At 36.9% G+C, this 23,140-nt stretch overlaps 1 protein-coding gene across 1 annotated transcript; it reads right to left on the reverse strand.

Moving 5' to 3' along the window:
- Positions 1–2,702: 2,702 nt before the first annotated feature.
- Positions 2,703–3,577, reverse strand: LOC147620331 (uncharacterized). The gene is made up of 2 exons (XM_086772742.1): positions 3,035–3,577; positions 2,703–2,871 (listed from the first exon to the last, which is right to left on the reverse strand). Exon 1 carries the CDS (start codon positions 3,449–3,451, stop codon positions 3,056–3,058), a length of 396 nt encoding a protein of 131 aa, XP_086628868.1. The 5' UTR covers positions 3,452–3,577; the 3' UTR covers positions 2,703–2,871; positions 3,035–3,055.
- Between the last annotated feature and the right edge of the window lie 19,563 nt (positions 3,578–23,140).

Below are 23,140 nucleotides of genomic sequence, written 5' to 3' on the forward strand. Positions count from 1 at the left end.
TTGGCTCTGCCTACAACTCTTCTGCACAGCGTCAGGATCTCTGATCAATCACCAAAAAACGGGTATCAAGTCCAAGGGGCTCCCCACCCCCGAGTGGATTGTGAAGCAAGGATGTCAACTCATCCAAGATGGGGAGATCTTCAGATTACTAGGTATACCGATGGGGTTCAAGGTCTCAATGCACCAGAGGTGGGAATGGGTAATGTCCAAGCTGTCCGCAAAACTCAACAGATGGGAGAACACCATCCTATCATTCGCTGGAAGAATCCTTGCAATCAATCACTATATTATCCCGGGTACCCTTTTCTTCTTGGCATGCTGGAGACCCCCAGATCAGGCACTCAAGTCTATACAACAGATCTGCAGCACCTTTCTCTGGTCAGGACATCCCATGGGAAAGAAAATCCCCAAAGTTCCAATGGTCATACTGCACTCTCGCAAAAGAGAAAGGGGGCCTTGGAATTCATGACATCTCTGAACTGGCTGACAGGCTGGCCAGAATAAATGGATCATCAGAGGATTCTTCTCCCCAGAGCAAGATTGGGCGAAGCTTATCACAAGACATCTGCACAGATTCAAACTACTAGGAAAGGCAAAATGGACCAATCTTCCTACGGTAACTATCTTCTTCAGCCCTCATCCGATCAGAGCAGTGGGCAGTGCACTAACGCTATCCTTATGGAAAGCGTGGAATAGGTTTAAAGGTAAGCTCCGCCCTAACCCCCGTCAACATAGGGATGCAGGTCTCAGACGGAATGACTCTGTCTGGTGGCCCTGGCTAGAAATCCCTAGAGTTACTGAAGAAAATCTTCACCAAGCCCTGAAACTACACAAAAAGGGTATCCGAACCTGGGCTGATTTGTGGGACAAAGGGAAACAGGACTGGGCATCCAGGGAGGAAATCAGGACCCGATTTAAGCTGAATAGAGTGGACATAGGGCTGATTGAGCAGAGAATGGCGGAATGGGATGTGGACATCACTTGGAAGATTGGTATCTTTTCCCCTATCCACCCGAAGGCGATCGTGTGGGCGACGGGAAAAAACCTGCTCCCCATCCCTAAAGACATTGTTAGCCCCCCGCTGCATGTCAAGCTTAATGCCAAGTGGGAGGTGCTCCTCGACAGACGCCAATGGACCTTCAAGTTCAAATGTCTGTGGTCCCCTCTAATCCAACCCAAAAAGGCATGCCTCTTGTGGTTAATCTTGCACAGGGGGCTATGGACACAGGAGAGAGCTTGCAAAATAGGGAAAGGATCTGGCCTTTGCCCACGGTGCAAAAGGGAGGGGGAGTCCCTACTACACCTGTTTCTCCAATGCAGATTTAATAACCCTATCCTATCAATCCTCAACAAAATCATTGAATGCATCCACCCGAGACCCCTCTCTTGGAAACAACTCCTTTTAGGGGATTCCATTGGATGCTCAACCCCCCTCTGGAACTGTATTAGAGCAGAGTTTTTATGGTTTATTTGGTGTGCCAGGAATGCCGTGTTATTTCAATCATCCCCTCCAGTACTAACAATCCTGCAACATGAACTGTTTCTACAGATGAAGAATGCAAACTCTGCAAGAAAGAAGGAGCTCCACAAAAGAAGAGACTATACCTATTCATTTAGGCACTTTGTTTTAGATGAAAGTTTATAAATTTTGAACCATATTCATTACTAGAGAATAAAAGACTACTTTATGTATTTTCTAACATCTTATAAGACTTAAAGTAAAATATCTAGCCATTTATATAATAATAAACATTATTTTCATAAGTTTCTCACTAGATGATCCAAATATAAGCAAGGGTTCATGAACGTTATTTTTCTATCTATACAATTTTGAAAGTGGAGACCATCTTCTTGCTTTGTAACTAAAAATACATTTAGATATAAATTCTTAACTGATAACTTTAGTGAAAACATTGATTTATTAGTATAACTAAAGTAAATCACCACCATATAAGCTCACATTGTTGTCTTATGTTGGTGTCAAAGACCCAACAACTAAAAAGAGATTCCAAGAAGGAAACTTAATTGAATTCATTATTAATACAATAGATTTTTTGTCATTAAAAATCTATCTTTTATCTCTTAAATACTATGTAAGGTTTAGGATCAATTTATAATGAGTCTAGATCATTTTTTCCTTGCATGTAGGAACCTGCTTTGTAAATTTGTAACTTGTTTAGATTATAATGTTGGATATATTCTATTTATGGTGATTTATTATTATATTTAAACTTATTTTTATCATTTTAATATTTTTATGAGGTTTCTACATTCATGAAGACATGCTAAAATACCATTCCTATTCTCACAAAATGTGAACTTTTTTAGCAAACCCTTGAAAAGACATATTTATGTCCTATATTGAGCTAACAAACTAGTGGTAAGGAAGAATGATCAAAAGCAAGCACACTTCTCATAAGTAGAAGGAGAAAAATACAAATAATAATATAAATAATATAAATAACAATGATAATACACTTCAATTATTATAACCAATTTTCATGCGTTAAGATGTATAATTTTTGGACAAAAGAGTTTGCAAGTGCACAAAGGCAACTAAAAGATCTTACAAAGGCATAACAGGAGGAACGACTTAAACAAGATCTTATACAACCTTCTCAATGAATTAAATTTCAACAAATAAAATCAATGTAATTAAAAATAAAATCTAATTCCCTTTCTTTCACAAGTGGGGGCGTGACTTAAACCAACTATAATTAACCTTAACCATAAATTATTAATCAAGAGACGCGACCCTTGAAAGGGCGCACCCATTCAGATCTTAGTGCCTATATATGTATAATGGAATAAGCAATAATAAAATAATCGTGATCATCTACTCGTGTCTCTGCTGCTGGACTCTCTGAGTACCTGCACACATATTATATATTTGTATTAAGTACTTAATCAAGCACGCTCACTTGTACAGTTTCTACAGATTTTTAAGAAATACGTACAATTGAGGCGGCTTGCAGAAATAAAAGCATGGATTTATGTACTATAAAATGTAATAAAAATGAAAGAATTATAGTACTGCAGAAGTTGACGCAAAGCGCTAAACTTTCGACTTCTTCACTTGCTCACTCAGCTTCTCATGCTGCACAAGCATGCGGGTGACAGAGTAGAGGAGCCAATAGAGGAGGAGGGTGACGAGGACAAGGACGAGATTGCGCTGGTTCTTGAACAGCTGCGTGTCGTGCCGCAATTGGTCCTCAAGGTGACAGACGGGGGGCAGTTTGTGGAGGCACTTGGGCATGTGCTCGTGTTTCCAGTAGATGTGCAGGAGGAGGTAGAAGCAAAAGGGGACAACTACAATCAGAGGCTTCAGCATGCAGGAAGAAGCCATTATGACGACCTTGCGTAGTGGGCTCGCCCACGGCAACGTGGCCAGCACTAGCACCAAGGCCTCCGCTGCAGCGATCGAGCCTAGCAAATCCCACTCTAACGCCATTTATTTGCTAATTGCGCAGCCCAATTATGTGCAAGGTTTACTGCTCCTCGCTGTAGGAAGGGAAAGGGAGCGATCAAATCTTACAATACAGTAGATAAACAAAGAGCGAGAGAGAGGGAGAGAGAAAGAGAAAACCATCCACAATAGTGAAGGAATTCGCTGATGCTTTTACGTGTAGCCGAGACAAGTATCTTCCATGCCTTCGTTCTTAAGTCGTTGACAATGCACGGTACGTTATGTTGCATAAATATTGTGTCTTCTTTTTAGTTAGCATTGCCTATATTGAATATAGGTTAGGCATATGGTTATTATTTATTTGGAAGGACTTATTAAGTGGAGTGGAAGTACACGCGTTGATGCTTTTCCATCCCTCATCCTCGGCATCAAAAAGGTTCTCTCCATCTTCGCTTTTATGTTGATTTTATCCTACTCAAAGGTTGCTTTGATACGCCTTTCTAATCATCCATAAGGACAATGCCGCAATGGTTGCCCCTTGCTGAGAGGATCCTCTTGCTTCCAGTCTTTAATTACCGACTCAAAATCTCACACTCTCCGGCCAACAGGATCCAATCGGATACTATCGACATGATAACCTTGCCCAACCTGTGTGATCCATCTTCCAACAAAATATTCTCTAAATACCTTTTTTAAGGGTAAATATCAATTCATACTTTTGGTATGAGGAATTGGGACGGTTTCGTAAATATAAATTCATACTTTTGGTTTGAGGAGTTGAAGACCAAATAATTTCATCAAACATGCCAAGAAATTGTGAGAAATACTTGTGTAAGTGACCATGTTGTCAAAATACGCAGCGGAGATGATGACAAAATCTGGAAACACAAGAGCAAGTGCAGAAAAAAAGCAATGGAGAGAGAGGCGAATAACTCTACTATATATACACAAGAAGAATCCCGAATAACGATACAAAGTGGCAAGGGGCTGTGGGGCCATTTTATATGGCCCCCAAACAGCAGTCGGTCTGTTCATAGGTAGCCGACAGGACCAAATACTCCACGACCTACTGACGTGTACAATCGGCCTAGCAACAGGGATGTCGGCCAGCATTAAGAAGGTCCACGACCTATGCAAGACAGTCGACCACCTCCAGCATATACACAGATGCAGTCGGCCAAGATCAAGGTCCTCCTGCCACCACACAGGACTGCCACCCAAGCCACAGAAAAAATAAAAAAAATGGGGAAAAAATACGGGGAGTGAGGAAAAATGATAACAACACCTACAAGGGCGGGTACACCCACAACAAAGACCCTGGTGTCTACATAAAGATAGGAGATGACTTCTAACACATGTCACCACTAAAAGGTGGGGATTAGAGGAGTTTATGGGAGGAGCAAAAGAAGGAAGGCTCATAGAAGGATGTCACTAGGTTAATGCTCCCTACAAATCTTAAAATTTATGAAGTACAAGTAATGCAATTGTTGATAAATGTTGCGTTTGTACACAACAAATGACTTATACATCTATAAGTACAAACACCCTTAAAGTAAATGCATTTTTTTCCAAATTAATTTTTACTTCAAACTCTAAATCTCCTCTAAATTCTTTTTTCCCTATGCATTTGAAGATCTTGTACTGCCATGGTGGTAAGAAGTTAGAATACTTCCTCTACCAAAATCATAAATGTAGGACATGGAGCTAGCAACAAAGCCTACTCTTTGGGTTCTTACTAGTTTTAAATTTCAAAGATTAGAACACAAACTATGAAAAAATAAACACAAACATACAGCCTATACCTTTACTTATATTTGGACGGAATGTTGATTTGAGCATTACAATTTGTGTGAATCTTTCACATGTCCTTTTTTATTGAAAGCTCATTTGCAACCTAGTAAGCTATAGCTTTTACACTTCAAAGTCAAAGACTAAAATCCACTCCTTGTCTTTACAAAAAATATAAAAGAAATACCACTAGCCATGGATGTCTTAGATATATTTTAATGTTTTTGGAAGTAAACATAAAGGTAGCCTGAGCAATGTAAATAAAAAGATAAAGATTCTAAACAAGATCCAAATGCGTTTACATCATTATCATCATATACTTCAACCCATAGGTTTGGACCTACGTAGCATAAATGTAATAGGCTATTAACTTTCCCTCATAAGTTAGTTGGTTTGAGAGTGAAACCATAGTGGCTATGCTTGAAGATAGATTTATTACTACACTTAAAACAAAAGAAAGAAAAACGCAGCCTACATCTAGATCACCAAGCATATGCTCACATACAAGAACAAAACCCAAAGAAAGCAGTTGTTGGACTCATCAACCTAGCCATGTGCCTTATAGCACCTAATCACCCGAAACCACATCAAACATAAAGGTGGATGAATACATGTGAATACATTGCCTAGATTTTATAGGCCACCTTGCCCAATGAAATGGATGTTGGTTATGTGTCCCATACCATGCCACTAAGAGTTTCACAAATCAGTAGCACACTTTATGGGGAAGGCCGATAACACAATAGTGTACAAATGTTAGCCTAACCAATGTAAGTTTAATGTCAACATGCACCAATGGGTTTTATCATATGTGTTTCCTTCTAATATTGTGGATGACCAACCAATATAAATCTTAAGAGGGGTATTTGAATCCTTTCATACAACTATGGGTGGTGAGGGTGGTTGCAAAGTGAGGGTACTCACTTTCGTTCACTCTCTCTAAAATTGGGACATCGATACAACTCGGGTGGAGTATCTCAACCGTGATATCACCATGAATTAAAACATGACACGTGTCTCCTGAGCCTAAAGCCCCATATCTCGATCATCGAGATACCAACTAACACCACGCGAGCAGGTTCGGGTTTCAAGTCACCATCCACGTCACCAATACATGTCAACGCCACAGTGGATCCCCCTTGACTTGCCCGCTCAGATGTACATTCCACATATTCAGTGATGCCGTCTCCACCGTCCTCGTATCTTGAACGAGATAAGGAAATATCATCTCGACCATTGATGTATCTCCTTCGAGGTATGGAGATGTGATCTCATATGTTCATATATCTCGTTCGAGATACCAAGATGCGATAAAAGCCATTGAAAAACCTCGATTGAGATACGTCTACACAATCCAACCCGTCCATTCGGTCCCATACCAAGATGCGATCCCAGCCGTTTACATATCTCAATCAAGGTATGAAGTCAAATCACGACTGTCAAATATACCTCAATCGTTGTACTCACTCAAAATCTAAGCCATCCATATATCTTGACCCACCCCCACATGCTTGCAGTGTTTAGTCAGGTATCAAAGCATGTTTGGATTAGTAATTAGCGTCGTGTGCAGCTTTTTCAAGTCTCTTAGTGCTCGAGAGGCCATGAAAAATCTCGCTCTCCCCATGCCATCGTACCCAAATATGCTCCAATGGTGACCAAAATTTGCGAGCATGTGGGAGGTTCCCATCCCCACATGCTCGCAAAGTTTGGTCACCATCGGACAATGTTTGGATTAGCAATTAGCACCGAGTGCGGATTTCTTAAGTCTCTTAGTGCTTAAGAGGCCATAGAAAATCCAGCTCTTCCCTATGCCATCGAGCCGAAACGTGCTCCGATGGTGACTAAACTTTGCGAGCATGTGGGGGGCCCACCCCCACATGCTCACAAATTTTGGCCACCATCAGAGCATGTTTGGAATAGCAATTAGCACCCTATGCAAATTTTCCAAGTCTCTTAGTGCTTTAGAGGCCATAGAAAATCCAACTCTTCTCCATGCCATCACACCCAAACATGGTCCAATGGTGACCAAACTTTGCGAGAATGTGAAGGAGACCATCCGCCACATGCTTGCAAAGATTGGTCAGCATCGGAGCATCTTTGGATTAGCAATTAGCGCCAATGCGGAGTTTTCAAGTCTCTTAGTTTTTGAGAAGCCATGGAAAATCCCACTCTTCCCAATTCCATCATACCTAAATATGCTCCGATAGTGACCAAATTTTGCGAGCATGTGGGAGGGACCCACCCCCACATGCTCCCAATGTTTGCTCAACATAGGAGCATGTTTGGATCAGCAATTAGAACCCAGTGCAGATTTTTCAAGTCTTTTACTCCTTGAGAGGTCATGGAAAATCCCACTCTTCCCCATGCCATCGTTGATGAAGATATGTCTTCTTAACAACGATATACAAGTCCAAAATCTACAGTGCCCTTCCAAACACGTTTAGCTTGAGACCAATGTCTTGTAGATGGAGAGGACAAGTATTGTCCTAACAGATTTGCTCTACAAACAAAATATCAAGACGAGTGCTCATGCCCACAAATTGAAGACAACCAACGAGATTAGCATAGGGTTGATTTAAAGCAAATGATCCAGCCTCAATAATTGCAGAAGTACTCCTAGTAGTAGAGCTTGCAAGACAAGGAGTGTTTGCCGAATGTGTAGTAGCCAATCCAAACTTTTGAACAATATCTTGGATAAACTTTGTTTGATGAAGAAGCAAAATACCATTGTGATGATACCTTTGAGCTTGAATACCAAGGCATGAATGGATGTGATGAAGAAGCAAAATACCATTGTGATGATACCTTTGAGCTTGAATACCAAGGCATGAATGGATGTCGCCAAGATCCACCATATCAAAGGCTGAGGATAAAACCTTTTTTACTTGTTGCATGAAAGATAGATTATTAGACACAAGTATAGTGTCATCAACATAAAGGGCCAATATCACAAAATGGTTATCCACATTGCGCTTGATATAAAGATTTGGATTAGAGAAGTAAGAAATAAACCCCTGAGATGAGAAATTGATCAATCTTGATGTACCATGATCGTGAAGCTTGTTTTAGTCCATACAAAGCACAGTGGAGTTGGCATACAAGATGTTCCTTTTCGGGAATTGTAAATCCTTCAGGTTTCTCCATATATATTTCCTCCTTTAAGTCTCCATTAAGAAAAGCTGTCTTAACATCCATTTGATGTATTTCCAAATCAAACTGAGTTGCAAAAGCTAGTAGTACTCGAATGCTTGTACTATACGAACTATGGGTGAAAAAGTGTCATGATAGTCAATCCCTACAATTTGTGAGTATCCCTTTGCAACTAAACGAGCTTTGAATTTATCAAAGGATCCATGTGCCTTTGTTTTAGTCTTGTAAACCCACTTACATTTGATAGGACTACGATTAGAAGGTAGATTGGTAAGAACCCATGTACCTTTCGAGATCAAAGACTCATATTTCACTTTCCATGGCTTCCTTCCATTGTTCCTTTTGTGGAGAGGACATAGCTTCTGCATAAGTTGAAGGATCTTCACAAACAGCCAATACGTGATTGAAGGTTTGAAGATCATCATTATATACATGATTTGCACCGTGCTCAAGTTCAATAGGAAGATCAACATAGATATCAAGATCTGTAGCAGTCTCCTTTGAAACCGTGATTAAAGGTTTGAAGATCATCATTATATGCATGATTTGCACCGTGCTCAAGTTCAATAGGAAGATCAACATAGATATCAAGATCTGTAGCAGTCTCCTTCTGCATAAGTTGAAGGATCTTCACAAACAGCCAATACGTGATTAAAGGTTTGAAGATCATTATTATATACATGATTTGCATCGTGCTCAAGTTCAATAGGAAGATCAACATAGATATCAAGATCTGTAGCAGTCTCCTTTGAAACCGTAGAATGAACATCAATAGACTTGTCTCCATCAAAAGAGTTTTGTCATCATGCAAATCGTTGTCCAAAAGTAGAAAAGGAAAAGAAGCGAGTAATGTTTTTGTATCATCAGCATCATCTGTGGACCACGAACCTCCCATCAATTACTCATTGAATATAGCATCTCGACTAACAATTGCCTTTTGAGAACTTGGATCGTAAAACTTGTAACCCTTTGAGTTGTAAGAATAACCAATAAAAATAACCTTCAAACTTGAAGGTTCTAGCTTGTGTGGTGTCTCTTTAGGGACATGAATATAAGCAATACACCCAAAGACTATGAAATGTGCAACAGAAGGAGTTTGGCCTATCCAAGCTATGATTGGAATCTTACCAGAAGGTGCAGTAGTTGGAAGATGATTTTGAACAAAAACGGTTGTCAATACTGCTTTTGCCCAAAAAGAGCGAGATAATCCAGAATGAGAAAGCATGCATCTAATTGCATTCAAAATTGTACGATTCTTTTGCTCTGCAACTCCATTCTATTGGGGAGAATATGGAATGGTATACTCATGGTGGATGCCGTGGTTGATACAATGATCATGAAATAAGTTGGAAATATATTCACCACCATTATTACTTCGAAGAATTTTGACTCTTCGACCAATGTGATTCTCCACCATAGATATTTGGTACCTCTTAAATGTGTCCAATGCTTCTGATTTATGTCGTAGCAAAAAGACATTTGTATACCATGAATAGTCATCAATAAAAGTAATGAAGTAATGGTAGCAAGACTTGGATTGAGGAAAGGGTCCACAAATATCAGTATGAATGAGATCCAAAAGATTATTTGAATGAATATTTGTAGACATTGGAAATGGCTTACGATAATGTTTGCCTAGAGCACAATATTCACATATCCCCATATCCGGGTGAGATTTGAGGTCCATACCTCTCACAAGATCATGACGATGACTATCAAGAAGCTTTGAGAAATTTGAGTGAGAAAACAAATGATGCCATAGGTTACAATCCAGATCTCCTAGAGCTGTAACAACATTTGCAACATCCTCATTCAATGAAAGTTCAAAGAGATTACCATGTAGAGGAGGAGCAACCGTAATAGTGGTGCCATCCTTTTCGATGCGACACTTTGTATTATCAAATCCAACAAATAGACCAAGATCCACACGACGCGCAACAGAAAGTAAGTTTCTTTTGTAAACCAGGAACATATAGAACTCTTCGCGCAGTATTTTGGTTGAGGAAGAAGTTCCCAAATACAAGTCGCCCAATACCCATTACTTGGCAAGTTGTTTTATCAGCAAGATAAACCACTTTCTTGATAGAAATTGGATGATAATTGTGTAACCATTGCAATTTATATGTCATGTTGCCAGTAGCACTAGAATCAACAATAAAGAGAGAACCATCACGAACATGTAGTAACTTTTCTAGAGAGACATCATAATGAACCAAATTAGCCTCTTGATGAACATTGTCTTCATCCATGAGGATTTTGTTGAGTAGCATAAGCTTGATTTTGAGCTTCATCATAATGCCTCTTGAAGCATCGACTGGATGAATGTCTTGTGCTCCCACAATATTCACAGGTTGTAGAAGAGGAAGAACCCCTTGATAAACGAGGTTTCTTATTTGTAATACCGTGTTCTTCATCGTACTCTCGTGCCCAACATTCAGATACCAAGTGACCAGTTTTGCCACAATAAGAACAACGCTTTTGAGGAAATCTCAAATGAGAAGAATTACCTCCTCTTTGGAAGCCACGATATGTAAATTGGGAGGAGGAAGAAGGGTGTTGCTGAAGTGGACATCTCCGAACAGCAAAGGGTGTCTCTGATTCTGTGTAATCTTCGGCAATCACGATTGTTTCATGAGTTACCGATGTCTGATGATCATGACGTTGAGAATATTCAATCAAAGAAATACATGTATGCTCAAAGTTAATTCCATCCTTGTTAGATAATATAGTGACAATATTATCATATAAAGGATCCTTCACTGTTATCAAGAAGGTGTGTAACCAATTGAGTTTGAGGAATAGGATCCCCTGCAGGCAGCAGAAAGTTGATTCATAATACCTTTGAATGATTCAATGTGACTAGACATGGATGCACCTGCCGCCTTGAATTGAAGCTTGCCCAGAAGATTACGGAGATACAAAATCTGTGTAACAGTTTTCTTCTCAAACATAGTGATAAGATAGTCCCATGTAGCATATGACATGGATAACGGATAAATATCTAGTATGGGTGAATCGTTAAGGGCAGAAAGTATATACCGACTAGCAGCCTTATCACGACGAATCCAGTGTGCATGATCAATTTTTCACTGTTCAAAAATAGGACCTTCGGTAATAATAACATCATTCTAAAGTGGATCAATAGGTTGAGGAGGGCATGCAAGAATACCAAGAAAAATATCTGCCAATTCGTCTCCTTCCAAAATTAATAGCATCTTGTATTTCCAACCAGGAAATCCTTGGCTTGGAAAAGAGGAACAAAACGCTGCCTAGAAGGAAATCCATTAACAAGTATGGTGTTTGCCATGTCGGGTTATGGTGTTTGCCATGTCGGGTTATGAGAACATGTACAAGATAAGATCGCAAAACTTGCAGCTTGTACATCAAGCATCCATCTCAAGCTTTCACGGAAAGCTTTGATGATTAAATCCTGCTTATGACTCAGAGACAACTACCTGTTTGCTCTCACAAAGAACCTTTTTACTGTTTTAGATGCAGTTTGCCTGAACTGTCCTAACTTTTGACTCAGAACTCCGATTGACAAACTATTTTGATAGGGTTTTGGTTTCAAGGATGCGATTAAGAAACAATTCTAATTACAATAAGTGGAGCTATAAAATCATGTAGGCAACATATAATCAAAGAAGCAATCAACCCTACACAAAACTGTTACCAAAGATTAATCTTGTAAGATATGAAATCATAATCATAAATTGAACAAGAAGACGTAGATGCTTCCCTTAAGATTAGAATCGCTCTGATACCATGTTGAGAGAGGGAGAGAGACAAGAAAAGAGACACCACATATGCTCCACAAGAATGAATCATATTAGTCACAAGTCACATATATATAGGCAAGACCTAGAGTGACTTAGGGCTAGCTATATATAGCTCCAACATAATTTATAGCACATTATACATATCTCTAGTACACACCCGTGGAACAACACGTCTAAATATCAATAAGGGAAAAAAATATCATGCCTCCATAAATATATATGTGTAGGTGGGTTGGTGATTATTCCCCCTCTTAACAATCAAAATCAATAAAAAAACAAAATCATGCATATATATACTTGCTCGTTCATTATGTTTGTAACCCAACATCTATTTCACGTTGAATATTTGAAACATCATCTTGCTTAATAGACTATAATTTAGCATACCACATAGATATAAAATGAATACAATGCCTCACATGTGAAACATTCTTTTCATTGTTAATAAACTATAATTTAGCATACCACATAAATAAAAAATTGATGTAAGGTCTCACATGTGAAACATTGAAAGAAATTGCCCTAAAAGAGACATGATTCATAGTATTTACGTTGATGAGGAAGAAGATTGAATATGTCCCCTTCTTTAATTTCTATTGATGAGGAAGAATATTTAATATGTACCCTTCTTTAATTTCTATTGACTAGGTGCAATCCGAAATAAAGGGGGGGAAAAGGAGTAAGTCCACTCACCTGTATCTTTCCAGAACGAGCTAGTGGAAATGAACCTTTATAACACATTATACATATCTCCAGTACACTATTGAAGAACATTTTCCAACTTATCAAATGATTGCAAACATTCTCACCAAAGGACTCCATGAAGTTCGGTTTACACTTTTGCGATCAGAACTTGGAGTTGCGACAGCCTCTCTTTTTGGAGATTAGCACATCTCATGTCATGTCAATTTTGCCTAGACTTGTACATAGCCTATAGACTTTAGGACACTTCACACATTACTTCACATCATACACATTTATTCTTTGTACTTTGAATATAGAAGCTCATTGCACATGGACTTTAAGGTGGCATTGTACATTTATATGTAGGAGCTCGGGTTTTTCACTCGCAGCTGCTGCAAACCTTTATTTGAGTGGGGGTGTTGGAGCTATATATAGCTAGCCCTAACTCACTCTAGGTCTTGCCTATATATATGTGACTTATGACTAATATGATTCATTCTTGTGGAGCGTATGTGGTGTCTCTTGTCTCGTCTCTCTCCCTCTCTCAACAATAAAGGTTCACTTCCACTACCTCGTTCTAGAAAAATAGAGGTGAGTGGACTTACTCCTTTATTCCCCCTTTATTTTGGATTACACCTTTCTTCTTAGTAAATAGAAATAAAAGAAGGGGATATATTCAATCTTCTTCCTCACATCAACGTAAATACTATGAATCATCTCTCTTTTCGGGCACTTTCTTTCAATGTTTCCCATGTGAGACCTTGCATCAATTTTATATTTATGTGGTATGCTAAATTATAGTTTATTAACAATGAAGATGATGTTTCGCATGTGAGGAATTGTATTTATTTTATATCTATGTGGTATGCTAAATTATAGTCTATTAAGCAAGATGATGTTTCAAATATTATTCGTGAAATAGACGTTGGGTTACAAACATAATAAACGAGCATGATTCGGTTTTTCCAATGATTTTGATTGTTCAGAAGGAAATAATCCCCAACCCACCTACACTTATATATTCATGGAGGCATCTTCTTTTTTACCCTTATTGATAATTATACGTGTTGTTCCATGGGTGTTTATTGGAGATATGTATAATGTGTTATAAAGGTTCATTTCCACTAGCTCGTTCTGGAAAAATACAGGTGAGTGGACTTACTCCTTTTTTCCCCCTTTATTTCGGATTACACCTTACTTTTGTTAGTCAATAGAAATAATAGAAGGGGATATATTAAATCCTCTTCCTTATCAAAGTAAATACTATGAATCATCTATCTTTTAGGAAAATTTCTTTCAATGTTTCACATGTGAGACCCTGTATCAATTTTATATTTATGTGGTATGCTAATTTATAGTTTATTAACAAATGAAGATGATGTTTTACATGTGAGGCATTGTATTGATTTTATATATATGTGGTATGCTAAATTATAGTCTATTAACCAACATGATGTTCCAAATATTAATCGTTAAATAGTCGTTGGTGCGTTATAAACATAATGAACTAGCAAGTACATATATGCATGATTCGATTTTTTTAATGATTTTTATTGTGGACTAATCGCCAACCCACCTACGCTTATATATTCATGGAGGTATCTTATTTTTTCCCTTATTGAGTAATTATACGTGTTGTTCCATGGGTGTGTACTGGAGATATGTATAATGTGTTATAAAGGTTAATTTCCACTAGCTCGTTCTGGAAAAAGATAGGTGAGTGGACTTACTCATTTTTTCCCCCTTTATTTCGGATTACACCTTTGTTCTTAGTCAATAGAAATTAAAGAAGGGGATATATTAAATCCTCTTCCTTATCAAAGTAAATACTATGAATCATGTCTCTTTTAGGGCAATTTCTTTCAATGTTTCACATGTGAGACCTTGCATCAATTTTATATTTATGTGGTATGCTAAATTATAGTTTACTAACAATGAAGATGATGTTTCGCATGTGAGGCATTGTATTGATTTTATATCTATGTGGTATGCTAAATTATATTCTATTAACCAAGATGATGTTTCAAATATTAATCGTGAAATAGACGTTGGGTTACAAACAGAATGAACGAGCAAGTACATATATGCATGATTCGGTTTTTTCAATAATTTTGATTGTTCAGAGGGGAATAATCGCCAACCCACATACACTTATTTATTCATGGAGGCATTTTATTTTTTACCCTTATTGATAATTATACGTGTTGTTCCATGGGTGTGTACTAGAGATATGTATAATGTGTTATAAAGGTTCATTTCCACTAGCTTGTTCTGGAAAATTTCAGGTGAGTGGACTTCCTCCTTTTCCCCCTTTATTTCGAAAACAACCACGTCTTTTTGGCAATGGGTGGCTTTTTCATTTAACATAATGAATATATTGTTATATATATTCATTGTATACACCCACAAGATTATATTAGTATATGTATATACTAATGTAAGCTTGTAGGTGTATCTCTTTTCCCATGTGTGAATCTCCTCTAAACCATGAGGTAGAACCTTAAATCTATGGTTATAATGTTTTTTTATAAAAATTAATACTTTAAATATCAATTTTTGAGTTTTCACCAAGGCTTGCAGCAACAGATAGTGTCTCGTTCTACAATGATACATAGGCGATGAGTGATTGTACTTACTGTATATGCATGTCATCCACTCCTTCTTTATGTGCCTCAAACGACCACTCCTTATATGGGTAGGAGATGCTCTCTATATGTTGTGGATAGGTGGGTAATAGGCTAATTATGCCTTTGTTTCATTGGCATTTTTGTGTAGGCAACTTTTTTTATGTGCTAGGTGACTTTCCTTTAACATTTTACGCAGCAGGTTGTGGTAGGATATTACTCTTCTCTTTAATGTATTGGAAAGCTCTTAAAGAGTAAGTTCTAAATCCATATTCTCCGACAAATTTGGAATTGGTATGCTCAAGATGAACCAAAAGGTATATTGAAAAGAAAATTCCCAAAGTAATGGGATTTTCCCAAGGTCCCTAATATGGTATTATACTCTTCTATTTAATGTACTGCAATTTGTGCAGCCATCGTCGTGCCTTCCTTAAGGCTTATTCAACCATTGGGTGACAAAGCCTTTGTGATGTACTATGCACCATGAATAATATGTGTAGCAATGTTGGTACTACTACTACAGAGGCGATATTTGGCGATGCTGCACAAAGGGTCTTTTGGGTTTTTGTTATAAAGAAAAGGCGACAATATGCATCGGATCTATAGGCCATACGATCCAATCATCATGGTTCATGGTTGGCCTCATGCACTTGACTTCAAGATGTGTGCCTTTAAAGTTTTTAGACCTTATTATATTTTAGCTTCATTAACTATGAGAGAACTTTTTCCATTACTTGACCTTAGGTTGAGGGCTTTTTTGTGCCTTGTGAGAACCTTTGAGTGATACTACGTGGTTTAGTATGTGTTACCTTTGTTTTAAGTGCCTGAAATAACTTTTGATAATTGTACACATTGATATTCTATCACATTAAGAGTGTTTTGTATTTGTTTTAGCAAGAGTACCCAATAGAGTTTTTCATTTAATTAACTCAAACTTATGTGGTAAACTCCTTCTCTTTGGCCTAATCTCCCCGAATTTCTTGAGCATTAGATCACAACAATACCACTAGCGTTCTTGTTATTTTATTCTTCTCCTCCTACAAAGGCATCTTCTCTTGTTTCAAAAGCACATATTTGATTACAAGGTATTATGGACACAAATGGATATGAGAGAGGTTCCATGTCATGTCTTTAGGATTGTGTGGAGTATTCCCAAACCACTAATGAGAAGAAAGAGGTTGAAAGGTTCCATGTGATGCGGATGATGGCACTTCGTCAAAGGCCTAAGGTGCACATAGCTTAAGGAAGAGCTAGCATGAGAGTTTATCAAACAAGATGACAGGTTAGGCATTGAGCACATCATTAGCTATCAAGGCTAGTTTGGTAGCTAAGGAAGATTAAGAAGCTTGATTAAAATTATATATTCTTGTAAAGGGGTCTAGAGGGTCATGTTTTGCTTCTTGCATTAAGAAGAAGGAGAGAGAGCTGACCTTTTTCCCGATGATGTGAAGGATTACCAATGGCAAGATTAAAAAGGAATTACTTCTCACAATATTCACCCTCTAAACATGAATTTGAGGTCATAGGATTCTTACCAAAGTTTATTTCAATGAGAAACCATGTTGCATCAATTTTTTCTAGTTGCACCTTATTGTCCCCTTTCACCTCTATGATTCTATATCTCCCTTTTTAGGGAATGTCTCATGTCTAGCATCATACAAAAGGAGTGATTGATTTTCTTTAAACCAATATTCCTTTTCTTTCTTCCCCTTTGTTTTGTTTCTACCTCTTGGTCAAAATATGCTCTCAATATCCACTCATCTAGTTCACATACTGTGGCTAATCTCTCTTTCAAGGACTCTTCCATGGGTGAAGTGTGTTGATGAAGAAATCTAAGGCTAATAATATGATGCTCTATAGGCAATCCAAAATACTCTCCATACATAAAAGAGAATGGGGTAACACTAGTGGCTTTCATATATGGTCTATTATATACCTACGCTTCCTTGGAGGTAACTTATCATCTAGATCTCCCTTATGTGATACATTTGTCTTACTTTGGATGGTGATCATTTATTTTTTTATACATTATTCTATGAGGTGGTTCTTATTTTCTCATTAATAATTTCATAGAGTCTTTGCATACATAAAATATGGTATGTTGTACGCTAAGGTATGATAAAAAATTCCTATCTACCTCTACTATAGCTAGATAAGCCCATTCTACCCATGTGCACCTATCAGCGTAGAATCCTCGAGTTTATGACTAAAACTCTAATGGATGGTCTTTCTTCTTATGCATTTGTGCAAGAAAAGAGGACCTTTGTGGAACAAGAAGTGTAAAGATGAAATGATTTTGATGCATTAGGTGATTTCATGATGGATTGTACTGGTAATTGCTTGTTTTAACTCTAGTGAAGGTTCTTTAAGCTTCTAATAGAAACTTCTATTTCCCTTCTATTCTCAAGAAGGTGTTCAAAGGATAGATGAAGTGTCCTATGTGTTTTATGAACCTAGATTAACGCTTAACAATCTCATGACATCCTCTTAATTGTCTAGGAGAAGGTGTCTCTCTCAATCCTTTCACCTTAAATGAGTCCGTAATAGCAATCCCCTGTATTCCAGTAAGTAGTTTTCAACTTATCCTCATTGGACATAGCTATTTGTTTTGTAGTTAGTAACACATATTCATGCCTTTGGGGTGAAGGGGATAAGTTTTAGATGGTCTAAGGTTAATTCCATAGTCTTCACTCAGTAAATATTCAACCTAGATTTTTGAATAGATGTAAGAGAATCTAGGATTCATGCTAGTAGATTGTTGCACCTTCTTGGCCTTAAATGTAGCCTACATTTTTTACTATGAAAAATAGATTCATGGATTGATATTGAGGGGAGATAATCAAGGACTTTATTCACTACCTAATCATGGATTAATCTTCATGTAATCTCATTGTACCTTTGCCTATTTAAGTGGCCTTAATTGAATGGAAAGAACAAGCTTGCTCCATCTCTTTATGCTTGTCATTATCCAAATTATGTGATTAATCTTAATGTTTTTACTAATTAGTGACTATGTTACCTTCACCATCACTCTAATCATCACCATCTATAACCCGTAATGAAATACAACATGCTATCGGAGACTCTTAGCATCCTAGGCTAGGCTATATAAGTGAACTAAACTAATAATTTATGAGTTATTAGATGCCACTAATTACTATCCCTATTACTCTATTTTCTCTCCCTTGTTTTTCACCTCTTTATGTAAATTAGCTCTAGTTTGGAGATCTTGCTAGGTTCTAGAAAACAAGGTCATAGACTAGATAAGACCTAGATTCTTCAACTCGCCAAGAGGCAATGATGAATTCAAGCACAAAATCACTAAACGATGCAATATTCATCTAGACACAATCGATATATTCATAGCCTACAAGAGAAATGATGGTAAAACCACATAGGGTTCTCTAATTGGGTTCATGAAGATTGTGAGAATCAAATCTTTTGGCATATCATCCACATTATTGTGAGATCTAACTAGAATATTAGTTTTTATTAATTAAAGCTTTGTAATGTAAAATTAGTAATAGTTTTTTTTTGGTGAGTATTAAAGGCTCAAAACTTACATTGAAGAGTTCCTAAAGTCTTGTATGCAATCACATTGTACATTTTCTCTATGGTTTGGTACTCAAATCACACACTCCAAATTACATTATGTTTTTGTAAATATCTTTGTGTTAATCAATGATTAATCTCTTCAATTAGCACTAACCAATCATCTTGTAAAGAGATTAGACATTATCTTGAGAACATTTTCTCAAAGATAAGACCTTCCCTCACTTATGTCTACTTCAATAAATATTGATAAGTTTGAAGTTCATAATTAAAGTTCATAATAATAAATAAAGATATATGGAATATTGTAAATAATAAAGTTCATAATAATAAATAAAGATATATGGAATATTGTAAATGTGAGAGAAAAGAAACCTAGCACAAGCGAGGCTGAGGTCATTTGGGTTGCAAGGGATGAGAAATACCTTGAAATAATTTCCTTGGGCTTAACTTATATTTATATACAGCATATTGATGCAAAGGAAACATCTCATAAAGCTTGTGTGATGAAGAGCTAGATCTCCGCTTTAGAGCTAGATCTTGTATATAAAGCTAGATTTCCTATCCAGATCTAGATCTCCTATTTAGAGCTCGTGTGACAAAAACTCTAAAGCATGCCTTATCACAAAATGATCTAAGTTAAAATTTGAATTAATGACATTAACTTCCAATTCACCTAAATCATACGAAGAGCATATTTACATAACTTTCAATTATCAAAAAGTCAACTGAGAAAGATATCATTACGGTTGTCATTGTAGTCCTATTGAAGAGTCTATCTCAAGAGGATTTTGGTAAAATTTTAACTACACTCACACACCTCCGGCCTTCTCCAAAAATGGTGGATGTTGAAGCTTCCCTTCTTGGGGAAGAGAAGTAGATGAAGCAAAATTATGGACCATTAGGAGAAATATGGACTCTCCATTTTACCCCTTAAGGGGTTTCTCTCTCTCTAGAAAAAGATTCTAAAATAATGTTATAATATTAGCTCTTGTAGAATCAAGGAGATCTCTTTATATTGTTTTTAAAAGAGATTCACATATTATTTTATTGTAGTATTATCCCATCTCCAAATTTAGGACCACCTGTCCTCAAAATTCTCAAATCGAAAATAATAATATCCTATTTGATCTAAAAACGTGAAGCATCTAAGATGTGACACTCTTAAATACCCACTTGACTTTTCAGCTTCTATATCCTTCCAAATAGATTGCATTTACGTATTTCAAAATGAGAAAAGTAAAAAAGTGAAATAACTTGATGTAGATATCAGATTTTTGAATTTCTTTTTACCCACGCCTACCTCTATGCTCTAAGAGTGTGACTGTTAATTTTCGTCATTTTTTATTAAGTATACATGGGTTTATGAATTTTTTCTTCATTTAGAGACTTCTCTAGATTTTTTAGAATAAGAAAAGTAGAGTTTTCAGTTTAGAGCGATTTTAGTTTGCTTTGATAAGATATTTCTCTAGGTTTTTCACTTTCCTATAGAGAATATTTAAATCTGTGTTTGTTTTCTTTAGTAGCTATGCTCAAGAGCTTCTTTCCCTCCTAAACCACATTAATGACTTTAGATATTCTCAATCATGAAATTTCTTCTCTTCTGTAGGCAGAGAAGTTGAAGAGTAGGTTGATTATTGGGTGCCATTTAGTTGGAACCACATATTCATCTTCCCCTTCAATCATCTTTTTGTTCATCAATTTTTGCAAAAGAATCAACCACAAGAGAGCAATGGAGGTATGATCATTACTGTTATCTGTTATGTTGTTTTGTTATGGTTTAAATGTGTGAGTTATTATGTTTTCTTTTTTATTAATATTAATCTTGTTATTCTAAATGTGATTTAGTCATGTGTGAAATAGAAGATAACAATTGAGTTTAATGATGTTATTTCTATGCTATTTGGATTGTTTTGTTATGATTTAATATTGTCTGAGTTATTTTCTTTTCTTTTCTTTTTCGACCATCTTATTGTTATAAATGTGATTTAGTCATGTATAAAATAGCACATAATAGTTGAGTTTAAGGATGCTATTTTTGTGTTATTTAGATTGTTTATTAGTGATTTTTGGAGTGAAAGAAGTGTGTGAAATATAATTGTTGATAGTTATGATTTAGTTGTAGGATATATTGAAGTCTATATTTTATGTTAAATAATATTATTTCTCATTTATGATGTTATTGTTTTGTTATTTGGATGAAATGAGTGTGTTATTTTGATTACAGGTTATGATTTAGTTTTAAATTATATTGAAGTTATATCTGGTTACAATGGGTTCAATAATGTTATTTCTGGTTATATTTTTGAGTTGTACAAATGTATAAAAGCTACTTTTTTGTTAATAGTTGTATTTTGTTCAGAGCTATGGTGGTTAATAACTATGTTTTGTCCAAGTGCTAATTTTAGAATGCAAACCGAAACAAGAAGAGAGACATTCACTTCCAATTGGAGACTAAGTATGCACCGCTAGAAAAGGGAACGGCAACAAGTAGAAAGCAACTAGAGATAATGCAACACGAAAGAAATGCAAGAAAAAAACGTGTCAATCTTTGGATTGAGGGGTGTTCCACCACATCCACATACCCAAATACCTCCATAATTTAGTGGGCTTACATCTTTCATTAAGTATGTGTGAAGGTAATACAGGGTTATTGGGATACACTAGGAGGCTAGCAACGCTTCCTCATAGTGTTTACACATTTGTTCAGTGCACCATGATGGGCACGAATGCAAGGTTTAAGGAGCTCACAAAATTACTAAGTGAAAAGGAGAGAGAGAATCAGAGTGCAAGATGTGATGCATGTTATGAAAAATGCGGTGCATGTTATCGAGGTAGACAATACAAAACTATATTGCAAAATGCAGGGTTTGGAGAATGACAACAAAAAGATGACAGCAATGCTTTCAAAGACTGTTGTTGGTTGGACGCTCAACGAAAACCAAACAAGCACGTGAGCGTGTGAAGTTGCTTAAACCACTTCATGAGTTGACCAAAGGGAGTGGACAATACAATCTGTGGGTCTATGCACAATGTGCAAACATGAAGAATATGGTTTCCAACACCTAAGAGGTTGATGATGTAATTTCAAAGATCTAAAGCAAAGGTATGGTGAAGTATGCACTGGATAACTCCAAATTCAAAACTATTATTGATGATGTTGCAAAAGTACGCTTGAAGAAGGTAAGCAATACCTTCACAGTTACAGATGCTCATCAAGGCATACGTGACAAGGTAGGGATTAGATCCGAATCCTATGCTATGATTTATAAGCAATTGAAGGCATGGTTTAAGGTTGTTCTTTAACAAGAGACGGGTGTGCCCATCCCTAAAATGTTCCATGTAAAGCAGGCACGAAAAGATCTTAATTGAAAAGTCTTAGACACAATTGGTGAGCCAATGCATTTGGAACACACAATAACTTTGTATTGAATTTATGCAAGCTACAAACAGCAATGGTAAAGTTCTACAACATGTCTATCAAACAGTGCACAGGTAAGCTTCAATTTTGTTTTGAAGCTTGATGAGAGTGAAGTCATTAAGAGACAAAATCTTGAATGTGTTAGCTTGACACTAATGAATAGGACGTTGGATCCCATCATCAATTCAAAACATCCAAAATATTTCAATGTGCAATCAGAGAATGAAATATGGTGGCTTGCTACATTTGAGGTACCAAAGGAGGAACATGAAGTACTTAAGGTTTTTTTTAACTTAACAATGATACTCAAATATTGTACGACGGCAAAACAATGGTGAAGTTTTGCATGTCGATGGATTTGGTGAATACAAGGTAGAATGGCATCTTGCTGCTGATTTGAAAACATTGAAATATATATTTAGTATTTCAAATTAAGTATCAGCTGATCTCCCTTGCTTATATTGCATGTAATCCAGGAAGAAAGGCAACGATGGAAAGAAACAATGGATTGCAAGGACAGGACAACGTTGTGCTCCAACCCGTGACCATTTTGTTCAAAGGAATGAAATGTTGGTGCGAGTAGATCCTAAGTGGGATCCTATTTTAGAAATACCCTTAACAAGGGTCCACTTTTGCACCTTGAATTGCATAGTAAGGATAATAGAGAAGTCAGTGTTTGAGTACGTGTGTTTTGCCTACAAGATACAGCCTGCTTCAGATGCTGATGCAACATGCA

Source organism: Cibotium barometz, chromosome 32 (assembly GCF_041138505.1).
Source record: "Cibotium barometz isolate CiBa-2024 chromosome 32, ASM4113850v1, whole genome shotgun sequence".
NCBI classification, from domain to species: domain Eukaryota; kingdom Viridiplantae; phylum Streptophyta; class Polypodiopsida; order Cyatheales; family Cibotiaceae; genus Cibotium; species Cibotium barometz.

Bases quoted from the DNA above. Each gene is read 5' to 3' on its own strand.
- LOC147620331 (XM_086772742.1), bottom strand. From the start codon at position 3,451: ATGGCGTTAGAGTGGGATTTGCTAGGCTCGATCGCTGCAGCGGAGGCC.